Here is a 20,887-nt window from a genome sequence, read left to right on the forward strand (position 1 = left end):
TCCTCTTTTATATTCCAAAGCTGCTGCCTTACCAATGTGGCTTTGTATGTTCCGATCAAAGCAGCAGCTGCCACAGCTCTGCTATTGTTTGGGGTTATTTACAGAAGGGCACAGAACAATTATTCTCAAGGTATGTGAGGGCTCCAAAACAAACAGGTTGAGACCAAGCCGAGCAAATTTGGAAGCCAATTTGCCACGTGTTACATATTATACACGTAGATGAGAAGTGCAAGTCTCCATTCTCTTTCTTTTTTGACTTGATTAGATTTGTTCACTTTAAAAAAGATGTTAGTGTTCTATTCTCATGACAAGATCACCCTCCCCTCTCATAAACCTTTGTGATTCCCTAGTCTTTTCAAGATACAGTGAAAAACTGATTGCTCTCTGCTTTAGACATTTAAAATTGACCTTGTTAAAACTACAGTTTCTTTATTTTTAGATCTCTCACCTTCACTTGTTATTTAAAACTGGTCTCTTTTCAATCTCTTTCTGTCTCCTGACATGTAATTTAGTTTCTTCTGATACAAGGTATTTTTCCTCTGAGCTTCCTCCCTGCCTCTCCTGCCTAGCTAAGATGCTACGTCTTTTCTAACCTCATCCAAGAATACATTTCATTCTTTGATATGGGAGGCACAATATGATTCTTTCCTGATAATACTTGTATTTGTGCTCCTGATTCAAATTCAAAAGGAATATTGCCTTTTTGCTCCAGTAAGAAGCAGGATCGCACTCCCATTACGTGGATGGCACTAAGCCCTATATATATATACATACATGTCTCTCTCTCTTTCTCTCAGTATATATATGGAATGAAATGCCAAGAGTGAGATACAGTTAAAACCAGTAAATTTCTGATCATGCCTATAGAACTGATAATCACATGAACATTTGCGTGTAACATGAAGATGTCTATGCCATAATTACATGATTAAAAAAAAAAGTCAGGAAGAATCCACTTCAGTTTCATCTCAAATTCCAAGATGAGAACGTCTCAAAATCTGTGAAGTTTAATGCCAACAGTGTTTTGCTGACATCATGCCACTTGCCAAAGAAAACAGCCAGAGCCCCAAGTCCAGACATGTCACCGAGTGAGAAGAAGAAAGGCATCTGAACAGGCGTTCAGTCACAGCTGAAATGACATTTCCCAATGCAGAGACCAAAGGTGTAAAACTCAGCAGACCATTTCACAGGGCAAATAGATCATACTGCTATGGCCCAGGGTCAGCATCGCCACTTAGCTTTTATTTATAGAAGTAATTATTTTTTAGCACACAGGCAAATTTTAGCTTTAGTATTTCTTCTTAGAGTAACTGAAACTCTTACAAGCATAATTAATTTTCCCTTTTGCTATGCTGATGTAATTTTCCAAAGTTGGGTGACAACACCAACAAACATGAGAAAAACTCTGCATCTATTTAAGCTGATTTTGCTCTATCAGTAGAGCCTACTTTATCAAAAGTAAAATCAGCATTATATAAAGGCAGCATAGTATATTGAGCATAATCATGATCAAAACATGACTTAACTATTATAGAGAAACCCACATAAGCAAACTTCAGCTTTTGCAGACTCAGACAGCTTAAGTGGAAGATTAGTTCAGCAGCAGCAAAATGCTATGTTTTAATACTCAGTGTTGAAAAGACAGATTAAAAATTTCAGGGCAGGATCAGAATTTGCAATGTATGTAAGATAACTATCTAGTTCTGTGTACAAATGAAAGAAGTGAAACATAATGTATGGAGAATATAATAAACAGGGTAACCTGTTACCCAGCCTGCAGACATTTCAGCCATCCAGAAGATTGAGACATGCAATCATGTGCAAGAGAAATATCGTTAATGATAACCTCATTATTCTGTCCTAATTATTCTGTCATTTTTATGGAAGTTATGACTGAATCTGAAATACAGTGCGTAAATCCCAAGCCTACAAAACTGTACATATTAACCACATTTCCAACAATTCAGTTATTGTGTAGCAGACTGAGCATTTCTTTCATTTTTGTTTAAAGAACAAATCCATTATTCCTCGCTGTTTCCGAACACATAGGAAGTGGTGTAAGAAACACAGTTATCTTCTTCAATGCACTTTTTTGTGTGTTTTGTTGTTGTTGGTTTGGGTTTGTTTTTTTTTGTTTGTTTTACTGTTTATGTGGCATGTTTTATTGAATTGATGGTATCTGTATCAAAATAACTACATCTAAACATGGATGTTGATTTCTTTCAGAAAATTAATTACCACACATAAAAGCGAAAAATTTTCTTGCCACGATTCCACCAAATTGTACCAGGAGGACAATCTGGCCTTTAATAATTTGGAAAACATTGCATCCTATAGCAGTTTATTATTGTAATGCTGTGGGTAATAATCAGGAGTTCATTATTCTTTCATGTGCACTAAATATATTTGCACTATACCTTTGTACTGATGATATTAAAGTCATTACAGACATTCATGACTTCAGATGCTAAAGCCTTCTGGCAAGCAGGTGACTATTATTAGCTACACCTTACTAGAAAGCTGAAACACAGATAAATAAAGGACTCGTCCAAAATCTTGCTACTACAGAGTTATGTAGAGATTATTATTATCTGGAGACTCTTGTGAGGATGTTGATTTGAGAAGTCTACCGAAAGTCTCCATGAGAAGTATCACAGCAATGCTCCTCACAATCAGTCAGGAGGTGCAGGTGGATCTGAATCACCCACCAGAGGAGAGTGACTTTGCCTGTAGCTCCAAACCATTCTTTAGAAGAACTTTGTCCTCTCCACTGACTACACAGAGACAAGTCTCAAGGGACTAAATGCTAACTAAATTTAATCATTAAACTAAATGTTAACGCCCATACATTTCCTCTATGCCTTTAATTTCTGTAGTCATTTAGTTAATAACGTTTTCAGAGCAGCTTCTGTCTCCAAGCTGTCCTGTAAAAATATATAGCTCCTTGTACCATTCTTAGCAGCAGGAACTGAAACTAAGATTCTCTGTGTCCAGAACAGGGGCATATAATATCAAAACAGAAGAAGTCATATCTTTTGCTCTGATGGCACCAAGAAAAAGCTTTTATCAAAGCCAGGTTAGACAACCTGACTACTATGTCAATATATTGGTAATTCTCTGATGTTAGAATAGACACCGGCTAGTAATGGGGTTCTTGATGTGAATTGGTTCACCTACCAAAACTGCATCATCCTTTTGAAATACAAATATTCTGGTCTCTGTTGCCTGTGAACATGCAAGAGCATACGTCAGACCAGAATGCTGTGGAAGAGAGGTAAAACTGAGGAGAGACATTTGGGATGCTAAACTCCACCTCTAGCCACTGTGGAGATCTTAGAAGCTATAGGCAGAATTCTCAATGCTTGGGGAAAAAAAAGTTTGAAATATGAGCCAACCAAACAGGAACGGAATTGAGATGGTGGACTGGTGACTAAAGTGATTTATAAACAACTGTCTCTATTGAGTAAGAGCTCCTTCTGAGCCACACTGGCTCCTTAGGGCCTCTTCACATACAGTCTTCTTAAACTAACAGCAAGCAGAGCGATGTACAATGCTGCGATCACCACGTGGCTACAGCCCACTGCTGCACTCCACTATGTGGGGTACATTTTTTTACAAGCAAAATTTTCATTCAGAGTAACCACTAAAGAAATGCAAAGAAATGCTGTGATACTTTCCTGTCCTAACCACCTTCCATTTCTTTATGAATGCAAGGGAGAGGCCTTGGTGACTTTTATTCTTGTGCTATAAACCACATTTCTAATACCTACTTCATTTTATCCACAAGAGTAAACACCCTTGTCCCATCAGTTACGAGTGAGAAAAGCTCCCACTGTAAAGATCCTCTAGTAAAAAAAAAGAGCCCTAAGATCTGACATGACCATGTTCCTAACTAAAAGCAAGCAGAAGAGAAAAACATCCACTCCACCCTTTCTGCATCTGCAGGAAATTTGAGAGGTTTCTGTATAACACCCCTGTTCTTGGGGGTTCCATGAGGCTGACTGACTCTGACAGTGAGTCTCCAGTGCAGCTGAAAACTGCGGGCTCCTGCAGTCAGTACCCACACAAGGATCCCAGTAAAAGAAGATTGTTGCTATGACAGGGAATAGCCAAAAAGTGCAACGCACATCCAGATGTTTCAGAGCCCAGCTGCTCTTTCTTCAGCACCCCTGCTCTCCCAGTTATACCACAATGATAGTGAAGGCCCAAGGAAAATGTTTTACTGATGCAGGGGATGGAGCAGGACAGTGGAAATGCTGAGAGAAGGGTAGTTACGCTGTACACTAAACAGCAAGGAAGGTTCCCAAAGGTCACAGATAGGCCCATGAAACATCGACAGGCACTTCTGCTGTTCTGGATCCTTAAATGAAAGCCTTCTGGCTAGCTTGGTCCTCACTGAACACTGAACCTACCACTTGATTTTCCATTGTGAGATTTTCTTCACTCAGCAACAGTAAGAACAGACTGAAACTTCCCTACAGTCTTTGATGCTAAGGAAACAGGATCTGGGTTTATTTCACCTCTGTATTTGTAGCCATGGAAATTGCATGCTAGCAAGTTTGTTAGTACTTCAGATCATTTTCTTCAGAAAAAGCTGATATTGAGATGCTGTTTCAATGCCCTTGGGAAATCTCCTAGATTTCCTTCTCCTTTGCCCTTGCAGAATTTGTACAGGTTTTACACTAGACCCACTGCAGCTCCAGTAGACCTGCTACTACCTGGAAGCAAAAGATCTGGAACTATTGTCACCTGAGGCAGAATGTGAGGAGGTTTTTTTCAGTATTAATACAATTAACAGTGTTCACGGTTCATGGATATTGTTTTATTCCTAACAGACCAACTTCAAGTATACTTGTAGTGTGAAAAGCAGCTAAAGATTTTCCTTTCAGTAAGTATGCTACCCGGAAATTTCCAAAAAGTGCATTAGCAACAAATTCACACACAGAGCCTTCTTACACAAGTTGGATCCCTCCATATACTATTAGTGAGTAAAAATGTGTAACCTCTTTGCTCATACTTCTATCTCTGCTAAAAATTGTAGAGTAGCACCAGGGCTGAACAGCTACAACAAAGCTTTCCCTCACTGTCAGAAGTGCCCAGTAATGATGCTGTGTTAGGGCAGGGCTGAAAGCCCATAGTGTCACTGCTACTGCTTCTGCATAAAATGACTTCACACTCTGTCCTTCAGTAACTCCACAGGGATAATAATACCACAACTACTGTGGTCTTCTAAGGATTAAATCATCAGCATAAGAAGAATACTCCAGAGATAGAAATATGCTTAAGAACTGAGAAAGGATTTTTAATTTTAGGCTCAAATCTCATCTGACTATGAAACAGAATCAAATATCTGATCAGTGCTGTGACCAAAAAGGAGATGCCAGAACAAAGCAATGTGTTACCTTACCCAGTCATAGATGAAGTTACTGTACCCCCACCAAAAAAGGGAAGTGGGTTAAAACATTTTGTTATACATCCCTGCTTTACTTTATCACAACTGCAGTTCTATAAGTATCTATACTTCTATAAGTAGTTCTAAGTTCTTCTGTACTCCCAAACTCTCAGAAAAGTGATGTTTCTGTTACTTATCTGGCCCCATCAGAAAAAAAAATGAAAGCAGAAATCTCATATGAAAACATGTTCAGTTTTGGCCATGGAGTCTAAATATGATGCAGATCCCTAGAGGTAAAACTGTGACACATTAAACCACTTTTTTTTAAATTCAAAGCAAAGTAACCTCAGTCTTCTCAGGATAATACTTTTTTTACATCATGGTGATTAAATCCCATGGGAAAACCTGATCCATTAGGTACATTGCATGACTGAGATGTGATCACCAAGAACTGGCAATAATCCTGCCCACCTTCCCACTTGAAGACTACCTGTCCCAAGAACTTGCCTTTCTTTACCTCACAACAGGCTTGTCATATTTTCAGTTCTGAAAATTTCCCCTCAGTATTTGGTAGTGGATCTCTTAAGGGCAAAGGCCTTAAGATTTGGATCTTCTGAAATGCTGAGCATCTAAAAATCCTGTGAAGGCTGACAGGGACTGACTAGTCTCAGTACCTCTGGAAATTAGAGCTGAAGTAGAAAATAATCTTAATAACACCCTAATGTAACTGACTGCTGAAAACCACAGTATCAACAATCAAGAAGACAGAAAACTGGGCTTTTTTCCCCTTATAACAGAAATAATGAATATTTGAAAACTATACAAAGAGGTGCAAGAAAGAGGAATAGATTTTTATTTTAATTCCATTGAGTGAACTGGACAAACGAGATACCTGGAAGGACAAAGTAGAAAAAGACCTCTCTCAAAATTAAGGAAGAAATGTTTCCTTCCAGTGTATCAAAGTTTACCCGAAACAGGGAAGCAACTTTTACGTTTCTATTTCCCAAGGCAAGAGGAGTAGCTGGCACCTGTTCAGAGAGACACCTTCCCACAACTCACTCGCCACATTCATAATTTGCAATTTGGTTGGAAACATTCTCCAGCCCTTTGGCTCCCTAAACAAATCTCAGAGCCCAAGTTCCTCTGTCTGTTTTCTCACACCTGCCCTGTCAGAGTCACTCTTTGTGTGGTTGTGAAACACACCGATTTCTCTGGTTCACCTTGATTCAGCTCAAGAAATATCAGACTGGGTTCATGGTAAAGCAAAGAGTAAGATCTTTAAGAGATTTAAAGTATTTTTTTTGGTTATAAAATGAACACCAGATTTAATTCTAATATTAGCTTCAAGCGGACTGCATCTCAAATTTGTTTAATTACTCCTCCACAGAATTTCTGAGATGGGTTCTAGCTGATTCAACTGAGGATTTGGGTTTAAAGTAACATCATGTCTTCTCAGTGATACCCTCAGTTTTTACAACCTCTGTATTCACATACGGCCATTGCAGCCCATTACAATAGAAGTGTGGGCTAATGTGCTTTTAAGGATTTTACCTGAAATCAAAGCATAATATTTTCCCTACCTTCTTAGCCCACCTACCTGTCAGCTGCCCCACATCCAGTCTAGGCTGCTCTTACCATGAGGGATTATCCACACATTCATATGAATTGCTAGAAAAGACATCAGTTCTATATTCTGTGAAACTTCTGATCTCGGGAGGTGATGAACATTTCTGTAGGTACTCTGTATGCTATATTTTAATAAGAATGTTTTGGACATGCTTATACAATAACACTTACTACTTCAGGCCTGAGCCTTACCACTGGGTTTCCTGAACCATACTTTTGGAACCAGAGGGAGGTGGCAGAAACAAATGTTTGAAATACAGAACATTATGTTGATTTCAGCACTGGAAAGGAATACTGAAGTGAGGATGGTCCGATTTGTTGCAGCTGTCAGAGACACAGAACAGTTGTGTCTGCTACAGCCTGGCAGAGCCTGAGGAGTCCCCTCTGTCTGCATTCTTGGGTTGTTCATAGCACTCAAGCCAGAAACTTTCAGCCCCATAGTATCAGCTGTTTTAATATTGGACAAAAAGGAGTAACTTCAAGGAAGCAGAGCTTGTTGTTTTCTGTGCTGATTAGCACTGACCTATGGTAGAGTTCACAGTTTTCAAAAGTTTCGTGCTTCCTATAGAGCAGAACTGATATGGTAGCCAAAAACCTCTTTTCATTCAAGTCCCTTTTCACATAGCTCTACCAATGAACATAATCTTCCTCTTTACTAATTTCTACAAAGCACCCTGAACATACCTCCAACCCTTCCATAGGTGGGAAAAAAACCCAACACAACAAAGCCAAAATGATCATACTGCTTTGGAGACATATTCAGGCTGCTTAGCACAGGAATTGAAGCGACTAGATAATCTGCAGTCAAACCACGAGGTGGTGCTCAGGCCCCTCTGTAACAGGCACATCAACTAGCACCAGAGCCAGGAAAGTTTGCTTCGACTGGGTCCTGACACCCCCAGCCCAAGCACACACTGAGAGCTGGGCTCATAAATTATTCTCTCTGTGCAACATTCCCTGGAAAACTCTGCTGTGCTGCTACAGGAGTCACCCTGCAAGGGAAAAATTGCAAAAATACCACTAAGTCTGCCAAGCTGAAAGATTCAAATCTACTACACTTATGGCAAAACTCTTGAAGTATGGATAACTTTTTCAGTTCATTCAGAAAAACAAGCTGCATAAGAGCTATGGTGGAAAAAAAAAGTCCCCCATTTTCTTATAGTTTTCATGCTGTTGCCTCTGCTCTGTTGCATTTTAATATGCTTAAAACATATCAAAGTGTGGCCAGTGAGAAAAATATTATAAATTTTGATTACAAGGAGAACTGGTCGATTTTATTAGCACTGCTTTCAATGACAATGATGATTTAGGAAGCCCTTTACATATATATATATGTGCCTACATATATATATATGTGTTTGTGTGTGTGTATATATGTATGTTTCCATCTAAAATTATCCTAAGCAGCAAACTGTTGTAACATGAATTGGAAGCAAAAAAATTTCATTTTTTTCTAGTATAGCAAAACATGGAACTAAATGGGGCTAATTTTCTACCTATTGTAAAAACAAACAAACAATAAATCAGTCAAACAAAAAAAAGGCAATAATATTACCCACACCTGTGGCATCAATATTTTGACAATCCCAGGACTATGATCAGCATTTTCATGAGAGATAGTGAGGATGTGGCAGAATAGGCTATGGTAACAATATAATTGGGATGTAAGCAATTACTGTTAAACTATAATGGTAACTACCAGTATATGATTTGGCCAGCTGTGTACTGACATCCAAAAATCTGCCTGGTCATCTACAAATATGGTTCTTCCCTTCTTTTCTTGTATTAAAGTTGAATCAGAATTGTTACATGACATTGCTGCCACCTTCCACAGTAGAACTGACTGCATTTTAGCAGCAATGGATACTTGATTTACAAGAGCTCTCATAAACTCCTGGCTTAAATCACTCTCCTACTGATCAAACTCGCCTTACAAACCTAGAAGAAAAAAAAAAAAATCACACTTTTATAGCTCACTCAAGTGTCCTCTTTGCAATTACAAGAATTTTACGTTATTTCTGCCTTTAAAAAAGAACAATGGAATTCCAGCAGCATTTACGCCTGACATCTTTTTTGTTGCACTGACTGTGTAAACCCACTTTATCCAAATTAGACTATTTGCCTTTATAAACTCTCTAAGATGCACACACCTTTGACTGGAATGGAGTGAATGCATTCAAATCTAGAACCCCCCATATGCATGCAAAAAGACCCGGGTCTGCAGCAAGAAAATATCAAATGTATGACATTTTTCCCTACTCAGCTAAGAAAGGTTTGTGGTTTCACATGCAGCAGAATGATTTGGCAAATACTGTCCCTCCTCTTGAAGGTAAGAGCTTAAACTCCAAGAATTCAAGAGAAGCACTGTGCTAGACAGAAGACCACAACTTTGTTTAAATTCTTGAATGCTGTAAGAACTTTTTCACTAGGGAGTTCCAAAGATCCGAACAGCTTGGTGGAGGCAGGAACTGCTCGCAACCTGGAAGATGCTGATGTGAGTCAAGAGCAACATCAGCTGCCTTTCTTCTTTTCCATCCACACCAGTTCAAAACAGTGGGCTGAATAATTTCAAGTAAGGTTCCCCTACAAAAAAGGGGAACAGAAAAGATACCAATCCAAATGATGTCAGCATGCTAGCAGTTTCTTAATATGCAATTAAACCCTTGCCTGGATCTACTGTTAATTAGCATAATAGCTTCCCTGTTTTGTTCCAAGCTTGCTGGTGATTCTCTATTTCAAATTCATAAGCAAATTAAAATAATATTATACCCTTGAATTATTAAATCTGTACCTGGTGATTTGACCTCCAGTTCATGATCAGGCCTGGATACTGTGAAATCCACCAAGAGGAAAAAGCTATTTTTCCATAATGAAGTATGCACACATGACTTTAATACAGCAGCCACTGAAGTATCACAAATCAAAAAGATATTGAACTGGGAAAATGATTTGAGAACTTCTCTCTGGCTTCCTAACTTTTTACATTCAGAATGAAAATATTCAGCATCTTGCATTTTCCACTAGCTAGAAAATGTCTTATGATGATATAAAAAATTTTCACCACTGATCAAATGTATCTGCAGCATCTCGGCCAGGCTCCTTGTGGTAACAACTCTTCCCATGTATTGTATTTGCACAAGAGAAGCAAGAAGTCAACAACTGTTTCCTTGGCCCTGAAACCTCAAGAATCAACTTTTCTTGAAAGAAGTAGAAGATAAGCCATTAGAAAATAAGACATCACTGCTGAAAGGTTTGCTAAGGGCAGGTTTCCAGAGAAGCAGCAGCAACACAAGCTTGACACATGCATCAGACACAAAGGGCACATGCACCAGCTTGACCAAGTGAGACTCTCTCTAGGAGAAGGGCTCTTGTTCTCTCTGACTTATTTGGTCCCTGAAAAAAGATCTCTAAGGTGTTTTGTTTTGAGGTGGACTGCAAATCTGCAGCTCACCTTTCCCTGGCTCATTTCAGAGAGGCCAATGTTCAAAGTCAGAAGCACCAAAGGATGTTTTAAAAGTAAACTTCTATCTTACTCCTCAAGCACCTGTGTGCAATTACAATTCTTTGCTCCCTGAGAGAATTCTAGCAGCAGTGCCTTTTGCCAGACAAACCAGCGTTGCAGTGCAAAACACAAGAAATGTGAGAGGTCATGGTGGTAGAAGGACAGTAGCAGTCACTGCTGAAATAGGTGGGTGCTGTGAGGACCGTTAAGCATGGAAAAGAGTTCCCACCTGTGGAGAGGCAACTTCTGTCATTATCAACCCTCTCACTATTCATTCATGGAAACAGTATGCAGTATTTAAGTCCCAATGCAGCCATTGTTTGATTTTAAGATAGCCAACAGCCTGACATGTCTTAATACTGGAAACCACATATTTAGTACTGCCTACGTGGCTTCCTAATATTAACACTCACACAGCAAGTTTCCGCAAACTCAGTGCTTTGTGTAGGAGAAGATAAATTAATGAAATGGAAAAAGAAACTACCAAATGCCCGATGCCTGGGCACCAGAGATAACATTGATTCAGTCTACCTTTGGCCCTCTATTTCAGTGTAAGGCAGCAAAAGCATTGCCTTTTTAAGCCTTATAGCGTGATATCCACAAACTTTGAAGGCTATAGTTGCTTCCTGAGTGTACTGGATATGGCTGGGAGGGAGCTAATTCCCATCATAGCAGCCCTCATAGTGCTATGTTTTGGGTTTGTGAGCAAAACAGCGTTCAAAACACATAGGCTGCAGCAGAGTGAGCAAGCAGCTGTGTGGTGCTTAGTTGCCTATGGGGTTACATCAAAACACTGAGGAAAGCACAGGTGATGACAGCTGATCTGAAAGGAACACAAATCAATTTATACAAAGAACGTAGCCAAAACAGCAAACAGAGAAGTGGAGAAGTTTACCTATCAAAGCCTTTTTTTCCCCAGGCATCCTGGCTGAGATCCTGCAAACATTGCAATATGAAAGGAAGCAAGTCATCCTGCTTGCCCAAACAGATGTGAGAAAGGAAGCTTGTATTATAACTTCTGGTGGATAGGAGAAAAACATTGCTGACCAGCAACTAGTTAGTTCAATGTATCATTAAAACAAAAGCCAGCATCCCATGACTTCAAAAGTTATCCTGCCCACAAGCTTCTTCTTCCTACATTACTCCAAGGTTCACCCACAGCATCATTTTCCTCTGGCCAAAACAACAACAACATCATCAACAACAAACATTCCAACCTTTTAACTCATATTTCATAGTCTTTGTTATAGCATCAAGAATCCAACTATTCAGAATTTCTAGCATTAAGTAACAGGTATCTGGCTTATTGACTGACAGTATGATTGATATGTTTGTTTTGACTCTGTCCCCTTCCCAACAATTCTCATTTTCAGTTATGCTCCCATGGAAGGGGTCAAAGGCTATAGGAATTGAAAATGGTATATATAAAAACATATAGCACAAAGACAACCTTTCAAGAAGGGGCAAGGAGTCAAGAAAAGCTGCTGTGGTGAGAACAATAGTGAGTGAATTGGCATAGCTGTTTTCCAGAAGCAGGTCATTGATTCCTGACAGATGATTGCTGAGTTTCAAAGGTTAGTTTTCTTTCCTGTTAGATCCCACTGCAGCTATTTAGTTAAAAATAAGACAGAAAGTGTTCCATCAAGCTCTGCTCTCAACAGCGCCATCTCTTCAAACTGATGACCTTAGAAGACCTGCTGAAGTGTCTCCTTGAGCACTAGAACCGAAGCATCAAGACCACAGATTTTTCAAAGGATGTGACAGTATTAGCTGGAAGATGAAGGCTAACTGCTGCTAACTAAGAGCTGGGGCTAGCAGGAATCTGGTAAACACAGACTTGCATTCATAGCCCAGATTTACAGGCCCTGAAATACTCTGGGATGCAGGGACATTTTGATATCTCAAACTGCAGTGTAGGATTGCAGAAATTAATTAATTATGCCACAGCAAATCCTTGATCTTCATGGCACTGTCTGGATGAGGAGGATTAAAGACACTGTGAAAAGCTTTTGCTCATTACACCCAGTATTCTGCACCCAATAATGCAAATCGCTAGAGCCTCTTTACTGGTCACTCCTGATCCAGTATCCACTGAGCCTTAAGGCTCACTGGTTTGGCTTTAAATTTACTGATAAGGCAGCACCCAACACAGCAAGCCGTGCTTGTGCTGATTAGCGTTTGCTTTTCTTTTCCATTTTAACTATTGAAAGTCTCATTAGAGATGCACTCTCTGGGTTGTTCTCAGGCAAAATTAATCACATATAAAATACTCACTTCCTCCTAGGTCCTAAAGCATGAGTTTCCAGTTTTCTGTCAGTTTTCTTTGAATAAAAGAACAAAGTGGATGTTCTGGCAACTAATTACAGAATCTAATCTACAGAAGACATATTGTCTAAACAGCAGCAAAGCAGAGCAGCTTCTTGTATGCACTTCACCTTTTGCCTCTCGCCTAGGTGAACACGTCCATGTGGAACCCAGCCCCAAAGGGTCTTATCCTCTCCACTGCAACTTGTAACTGTATGGACACTGTCGCTACCTTTTTAAAACAACCTCAATAATCCACTTCGTAGGGGTACCAAGCAGCCTAAAGTCAATAGTTTTTTTTCTCCCTGGGAAATTGGAGTGGACTTAAATCAAGGAAATCTAAGACAAAATACTTTAGCTGGTGGTAGCTGTCATATAGAAGAGGCATTTGTTTGGTTATGTGATAAAGCTCACCTGCACACCTACAAAGGAGCTCAGAGAGAGAACAGCAGGAAGGCAAACCTAAATAATACCCTGCTGGGTTACAACCAGGGCTATCACAGGAGCCATCAGCCCATCTCCATAAGTTCAGAGGAGCACAGGGGCACAGTGGCAGGTGGGAACCCAAATCAAGGACTCCCAGTGTACAAACACCTTGTTTGGGCCACAACATGATTGTCCAACCAGAGCCACCAGCCCCAATGTCCAAGTGTGAAACTCATCACTATAATCATCTGGAGCAGCTCTTGAGATCACTTTTTAAATTAAGGGGTTTGCTACCTATGGTGGGACATATGGAATGCAGAGTGAAAGCAGCTTGGGATCACACAGACTTATTATGGGATGTTTAGGGGAGAAACCAAAGGCAGGAAAAGTGATTCTGGGAGGAACAAGAGCAGGAAAATAGAGGGGAAAGGGGATAAAATGGTAAACTAATGGCTGGCCAGTATGCTTGTCTTGCTGTGCCCAGCATCTGATCAGCACGGTCTGTCCTATCTTCTTATTAAGCTCTTTTTAAACTCTTGCCTGAGTGAATGCTCTCTCTTCTTTGTGTGTGATTGGGGTGTGAGTGCAGCAAGTGTAATCAGACCATGGGTCATAGGGCCTGTGTGTCCATGCTGCCAGAAACTGGAGTTAGCATGAGTGTCCCTGTACATCATCACTAGCAAAGATCAAGCTGGACTAGCCAGTGGAGAGGTAAAGAGGCCTGGGGGCACTGGGTGAAGGGGTCTGTAAGGGCCAGTTCTGGGTAGGAGAACACCTTTGTATCTCTAGGGTAAAAGCACAGGGGGGTCAGCTATTGGGACCTGAGAAGTCCTGGCCAACGATGTGTATGTGATGACCTGTACCAGCAACTGGAGTAGGGCTGCAGCCTCAGGGGCTTTTATGTCAGCAGCTGGGGAAGCTGAGATCCAGAGGCTAGCTACTGGGGAGACTGAGCATCTAAGCCCAGCTGCTGGAGCAATCCATCCCATATATGTGTGTACTTATATATTCTCACTAGCGGAACTCCATCCTGTCCAGACAGACAGAAGAACAGAAGGACGCCACTGCTGCTGCCTATGTGTGGGTGCTCTGAGAGCTTGTCTGTGATCTGTGTGGACAGCCATGTATTCACTTACATATGTAGTGAATATGTGTGCCTTGTGTGTGTACCTGCCAGGAATATATCTTCAACCTCATTACTGGTTAAATCTGAGAAGAGGGAGTGGCATCAGCCTCACCTCTCTCAGGCTGTTGGATCCAGCACGGTATGTTTTCCTTTTAACAGAATTCTTAGTTTACTATCTGACAAAATACCTGAGAGGACTGTTGTTTCATTACCTGCCTGAAGGAAAAGTCTTCCAAAGACAGATTTGCTCACTTCCTTTCTTGTGCACTGCAGTGCAGCAACAGCACGAGGCCAAACCAGCACCCCAAGTCTGAGACTGCTCAAAGGTAAGACCTTTCTCAGCTAGGCTATACAGATGCTACAGACACCGCCGCTGCTTTCAGCACTACAATATGACGTACCAGTGACTTGACACTTTTCAGGTTGCATAAGCATTTATTCCCTCCTGATTATGTTTAACTGGTGTTAGGAGACACTGGAGTCACAAATATGATGTGTATGTTTAATCACACCTCTTCATTTTCCAAATAACATTTTCACGTTAGAGTGCTATTAAGCTTTTATTAAAATGACAGCAACATCACTAGGCACCAGATAAGTGCACTTGGTTTTATAGCATTTTTATTACAGTTAGCACAGCTTCCTATTTACTTATGATGATATGGAAGAAAAGAAAACTTTACACCTCTCCCAGAGAGTTACACATTATAGGTTTGTATTTTACGTTGTTGCAGCGGCACTTACTAAACCAAAACATTAACGTTTGCATTGAATTAAGGCACTAAATACAGTAAGCATAGGAACTGAAAAGGGAGAATCAATCTCACACTCAAGCTGTCTTCCATTGTCAAAGACCAGTCCAAAGACCAGACCAGACGGATCTGAAACATGCTAAATGTATCACCTCATAAAGACACAGGATCAACTAGTAGTGACTGGACTGTAATTTTCCACCCTCAGAGGCTCAGGATTTACTGAGGCTTCACAAGTCACATGAAAATAGGTAATGGCTGGTCTGACATGCTCTAGTGAGAAGAAAAGGCCTTATTATGAAACAACAAGCAATAAGACAAAGTATTCACTGTCACAAAGGCAACTACTTTGGGAAGATCGAAGCTCCCATAAACATAGTGTCAAACTATGTGACTGTGACTACTGACACTCCACATAAAAGGTCTGGAAAAAGGAGAGAGACCTGGACCAAGAAAAATAATACAAGCAGTAACTTAGAAAGAAAACAAAGTGAAGACACCTCCAAAAGCTAGTAAGTCTGTAGCACTCACAGCCCTGTCCTTGACACTTAATATTCGTTAGAAAGCCAAAAACTAATCCCATCTGGACTGATATGAAGTGGGGTCACTGAAAAGGGAATAAAGAAATTAAGGACTAGATTCCTTTGAAAAAGGATGAAAAATAAGAGCACCAGATATTATGACACAAACTATAAAACTATCACAACTTTAACTTTCTTTGAAGCAGACTATTTCAAGGAACAGTTTACAGGAAATGGACCAAAGAGCTACTCTTCTTTAGGAAATCCTATTTAAAACCCAAAGTATATGTATGCAAGAATATAAGGATATTTAGAATATAGTTATTCTCCCCATAAATCCAGCTAACAAATTTGTGCTATATGTTACACCTGTATTATTTTGATGAATCATTCAATGCACCTTCACAGAGTGTATTTCGGAATTGTGATCCTGCCTTTGGTTGCACTGATTTTACACTCAGAGGAAAAGAGAGTTTCTACCCAGTTACATCTGTGTAAGCAACAGCACTACCAGGTCCTTCTAAATTCAAACTCTGTCAGTGTACAGAGACAGATAGATCTGTTTAGGTATTTTCAAGAGGGAAAAGAGGGGATAAATATTTTAAAAAATACAGAAAAATTTAAAGAAAAGGTTCCTTTTCTAGGAAACTATGTTAGTCTTCAATTCCAGAACTGTGAGATATTACAGCGCTAAGAAACAAAGGGTAAGAAGAAATCAAGTGAAGGAAAACAGTATTTTGCATCAGATATATGACATCCTAAAGATATGCAAGTAAAAAACTTGCATCCTAAAGATATGCAAGTAAAAAAAAAATAAAAAATAAAAAATAAAAAATAAAAAAAAAAAAAAAACCAAAACAAACCACCACACAAGAGAAAGTATATTGGAAATGCTTGCCTGGGACAATATATTAGACTTCTCTCAATCAGCATTAGCTTCAGTGCTTGCTGTGACAGGCTCTTTAGCCTACATGTTCCATAAGACCTCAAAAGTACAGCTCTTCAAAACCTTTAAAACCATGTGCCAGGTTCCTTACATTCCAAACACTTCTGCTCATTTCAACAGACCCTGGCAGACCTGTCTCCCTCTGAACAAGTAAATGCCAGTGTGCCTGCAGGAATGGTTCTAGCGATATTCGGTTTGCTCTTGCCTAACCATATTTTATTCATGCAAGAACATATAGTTTTTCATCAATCAGTTCCCAGGATCCCTTCCAGAAAGCAGGGCAGATGACCCAAGTCATTGCAACAAGCAGCAACAAAACAAGGTGTTGGAGGGACTACAAGTGGAGTGGTTCATTTTCAGAAAAGTATCATAAAAAATAAATTAGGAAAATCTGAAGTGTTTATAAATAAATAAATAAACACAAACCCTCAGAGGAACACAGTATTTAAGAATGCAACAGACTCAACTATTAAATATGCATGGAAGCAAAATGATTCAAGATGTTTTGATGCTTATGGGGAAATTAACAGAAGCACTGTATTGAGACCGTCTTCCAACTGCTCTATAAGATTCTCTTTTCCCTCTTTTTTTCTTTTTTGAATGTTTCCCTCAATTACAGCTAGATTTTGATTTGCATGAACACCAGATCACTGCTCCTTGCTACTAAAGCTGATTTCCCACCTGAAGATAGTCTTCCATAGCTAAGCCTTCAACAGCCAGCTGCCATCAAAAGTTGAAGATGATGACAACAACATCAGATGGTTTTCCAGTACCAGAGGAGCTGACACGTATGCTCAGTTGACATGCATCAACAAGAACTACGGTGTCAGTGTTTAGATAGAGTTACAGGTGACTAAGCCCCAAGAGCATATGAACTCTTGGGAAGCAAAAGATCCTATTTTTATGCAAATGTCCTTAGTCCTGCTGGGTAAAAACTGACAATCTCAGCAGAGATTCAAGGCACTTCTTCCTATTACCCACTCTATCTTGAACTACAGTGTTAAAACTTTTAAGAGCAAAACATATTCAACAAGAGTTGTCAAGCTTTGAGTCATACAGGACTAATCCCAGATAGTCCTGTAACAGGGTTGAAGAAGGCTGCATTTCTTAGTGTTGTGAACTCATGGTCAAGCTCCTGGAGTAATCACACATCAGGTAATGGTTTGACTTGTCTCTGGCTGCACACTCCCAGGGACCACGTCCCAATGCCAAGAAACTAATTGCTTCCTCTTCCCTACAAAGTAGGATCTCAGCTAGCTGGCAGTGATCAGGAGGGAAAGCTGATCTATTGTCTACTTATCTGTGTATTTATTCTTCTATCTGCAACCACAGAGAATCTTGTAGATTTTGCAAAGACTGTACATCAGGAAAAAAACAAACAACTGATATCTGTTCACTAAGACTACAAATCTGCTCTTAGTCCAAAACTATGTCAAAGCTGCTAAGAAACTGCTTTACAATAAGATTCTCTAAGTGATGCTGCAGTTGGCTCTGTTACTTGGAAGCTCTCTTTGCTTTTGGGGATGCAACACGCTTCTTTTCCCATTCTTGCTCACTGAATGAGTGATGAGGCTCACTGGTGAGCAAAAAAACTGCAGCCTCTGGAAAATACATGGACCATCCTTGCCTTTTAATGCCTTATAGCATTCCCAAAGTGATGTTTAGCCTTCCACAAATCTTTGCACATAAAGCCTAACACAGAGGATCTGCCAGTTCAGCAAGGAATCTGGTGGAAAGCAAGATAAGCCTCAAAGTACACTTGAGATCTAAACATCTCCGTTCTTGGGGAAGTGCTTTTTATTTTGAGGCCTAAACCAACTTCAACCAACTCTTTGAAGCAGAGCATAAAAGATTTTGTTTGCTCAATCTGAGCAGTGACAAATAGGATATGATCTTTCACTATTATTTTTCACAGAGATTTTCTAAGTCTTCTTCCCTGCTTTTACAGATTGAAAGGGATCTTCAATGACCCAATGACTCAGCTGGAATTTTTTACAGAAACCTCAGAGTGGCAAACGCTATACGAAAGTTCATCACAGAACTCTGATAATATACTCAAAATCTAAACTCTAATTTTTCCTTCTTCTACACCAAAATAAAAATGATTTTTAATAAGTATCAGGTTGTCACCATTCTGAAGTAAAGCGAGAGTTTGAGATGGGTCGTTCTGTTTCGCTTTTTTAAAATATGTAGGCTTTTTTTTTTTTTTGTAGTGGAGAAGTGCATACAGTACCTGTTGTTATTCTTATGTGGTTTTCATAAAGACAACAGGTTACCAGTGAAATATAATATCAGCTCATCAGGTTCTTCAGGTGCTCTTCTGCAAAGCTATGAAATAACAGATCATCTCCTCCTTGGAGAAACGTAACACAAAATTTCACATACAGTCACTGTAAGTTATTCCCTCCCCCACCCCTGCAGCTTCATAGCCCACCCAACCATTCAATTTCAGAAGATTTTCTTTTATTAAAAAAAAAAAGGAAAAAAATAAAAAGAGAGAAAAAATAAAAACAGCTTATAAAACAGCAAAGAAAATAAAGTTATTTTAATATATATAGAAAGAGAACAAAATGAAACTTGAGGGAAAACTTACTGGCGTTACAGTTTATCCTGATACAGTCTAGATGGGGAAAAATAAATGAAAGATGAAATTGCATCCTTCAAGGTAACAGCTGCAGACATCCAAAAACAATCAGTCCACCCTTCCGGGGACAGACACACGCAAAGAGATGTGGCCATTTTATACTTATATACAGTCTGTACAAGTTCAGGAGTGGGTCTATATGTACAGTATATTCTACAGAAATATCGGCTACATAAATATATATATACACGCACACATATATATATACACATATGTATAGAGAGATATACCAATATACATATATATCCACATGTTGACACAGAAAGCTATTTTATTTTTATAGAAACCTATGCATCTAAGAGTTTCTTCTACTCCAGAACATGAAGTGATGTGAATTACAATTTAAAAACTGACAATTAAAGCACAAAAAATCTCCCTCAAAATGTAAGTCACACTCCAGTGTCATTTTGTTTTTTAAAGAACTTTAGAAATTTCTCTAAGAAGCTTGAAGCTCAAAGTCAACCTTTACACTTGGTTTCTTGTGAACTAATTTGTATTGTTATTACATAAATACAGCATCTGTCCATCACAGAATACCTGTAAATTCAATCTATGAGATTTGTTGATGCAATATTTAACCCTTTCCAGCTCTCCCAAAGACAGACCCTCCTCTCATTCCCCCAATACCAGCCCAGAATATTTTTTAATATGTGCACAGACATATTTGATACTGTCCATTCAGGTGAGGAAAGGGTTAATATACTGCCCAGTTGTGTCCTGTTATAAAATGGCCACTTGCAAACGGCTAACCGCACGAACGCCCAGCCCAGATTTCAGCTAGTTCTGGAGGTTAGGAATACATTTGTTTTTTGGCTAGGGGGATGGGGATTTCTTTCAAAGGTCTCCAGCCCTGCCAGTTCTTCAGAGCCCAATCTCACCTTGCTGTCTGAACGCTAAGACTGAATGGAATGCTCGTAACGTTCAGGGAGAAGATGAAATGGGCAGTGAAGTGGCAGATCTGGGAACCTTTGCTGGCCCTGCTTCATTCAGAGGTTACAGGCAAGGGACAGATGAAGAGGGGTACATGGAAAGAAAAATAGAGCTATGCTCATGGAATCTAATAAATGGTAACTGGGAGTCTGCACAATGAAAACAAGTTGAGGTAGGGGAGCCTGAGCTAGAGGGCTTCTGAGCGTTGCTTCTCTCATTTAACACAGTAATGCTCAGCATATCTCAGGATACGACCCATAAGAGGATCTCACGTGTATAGATGTCTGCTTACAGCCTTGTGAACATCCAGACTGCAGTGTCTGGCATGGGCAAGAGCTATCACGTGAGTGCTATTATCTATCTTGGGCCATGCTAACCTTCTCTTAGAAAATCAAGGCCAGGAATAATAGAACCATGTTATTGGACATCCTGCCAGAACACCTAAAGCTTTGACCAGCAAGGAAGGTCGTATTTATTACAGAGATATGGCCCAGCAAGAGAGATTATACAGAATGACAGAGAAATATGATGTAGTTAGTTGCTTAACTGGACCAATTTTGTGTTTATTTGGACAGATATAGGAAAATTATTTCAGCAGCTGAAACTAAATGCAGTTTTTAATAAAATGAAAGAGGAGAAAGAATAAGAGTCTATAAATAAAGAACTGTAATGATCAGGGACATGCCAATCAGGAGCAGCAAAGCCAGAGAGAGTCTGT

General features: G+C 39.6%; 1 protein-coding gene across 4 annotated transcripts in view; it reads right to left on the reverse strand.

Annotated features, from left to right (window-relative positions):
* The window catches only part of NRXN3 (neurexin 3), a gene marked incomplete at its 5' end in the record, with an annotated part of 972,314 nt that overhangs the window by 638,460 nt on the left and 312,967 nt on the right, over window positions 1–20,887 (reverse strand). For 2 of the 4 annotated variants that reach the window (XM_082057637.1, XM_082057639.1), the window contains one exon: window positions 19,189–19,215. The exons of the other annotated variants lie outside the window; for them this stretch is intronic. In XM_082057637.1, coding sequence (XP_081913763.1) covers window positions 19,189–19,215 — 27 coding nt within the window. The remainder of the gene's footprint in view (window positions 1–19,188; window positions 19,216–20,887) is intronic. 4 annotated transcript variants of the gene reach the window in all.

This window comes from Streptopelia decaocto, assembly GCF_964273445.1.
Source record: "Streptopelia decaocto genome assembly, chromosome: 7".
In the NCBI taxonomy this organism is placed as follows: Eukaryota; Metazoa; Chordata; class Aves; order Columbiformes; family Columbidae; genus Streptopelia; species Streptopelia decaocto.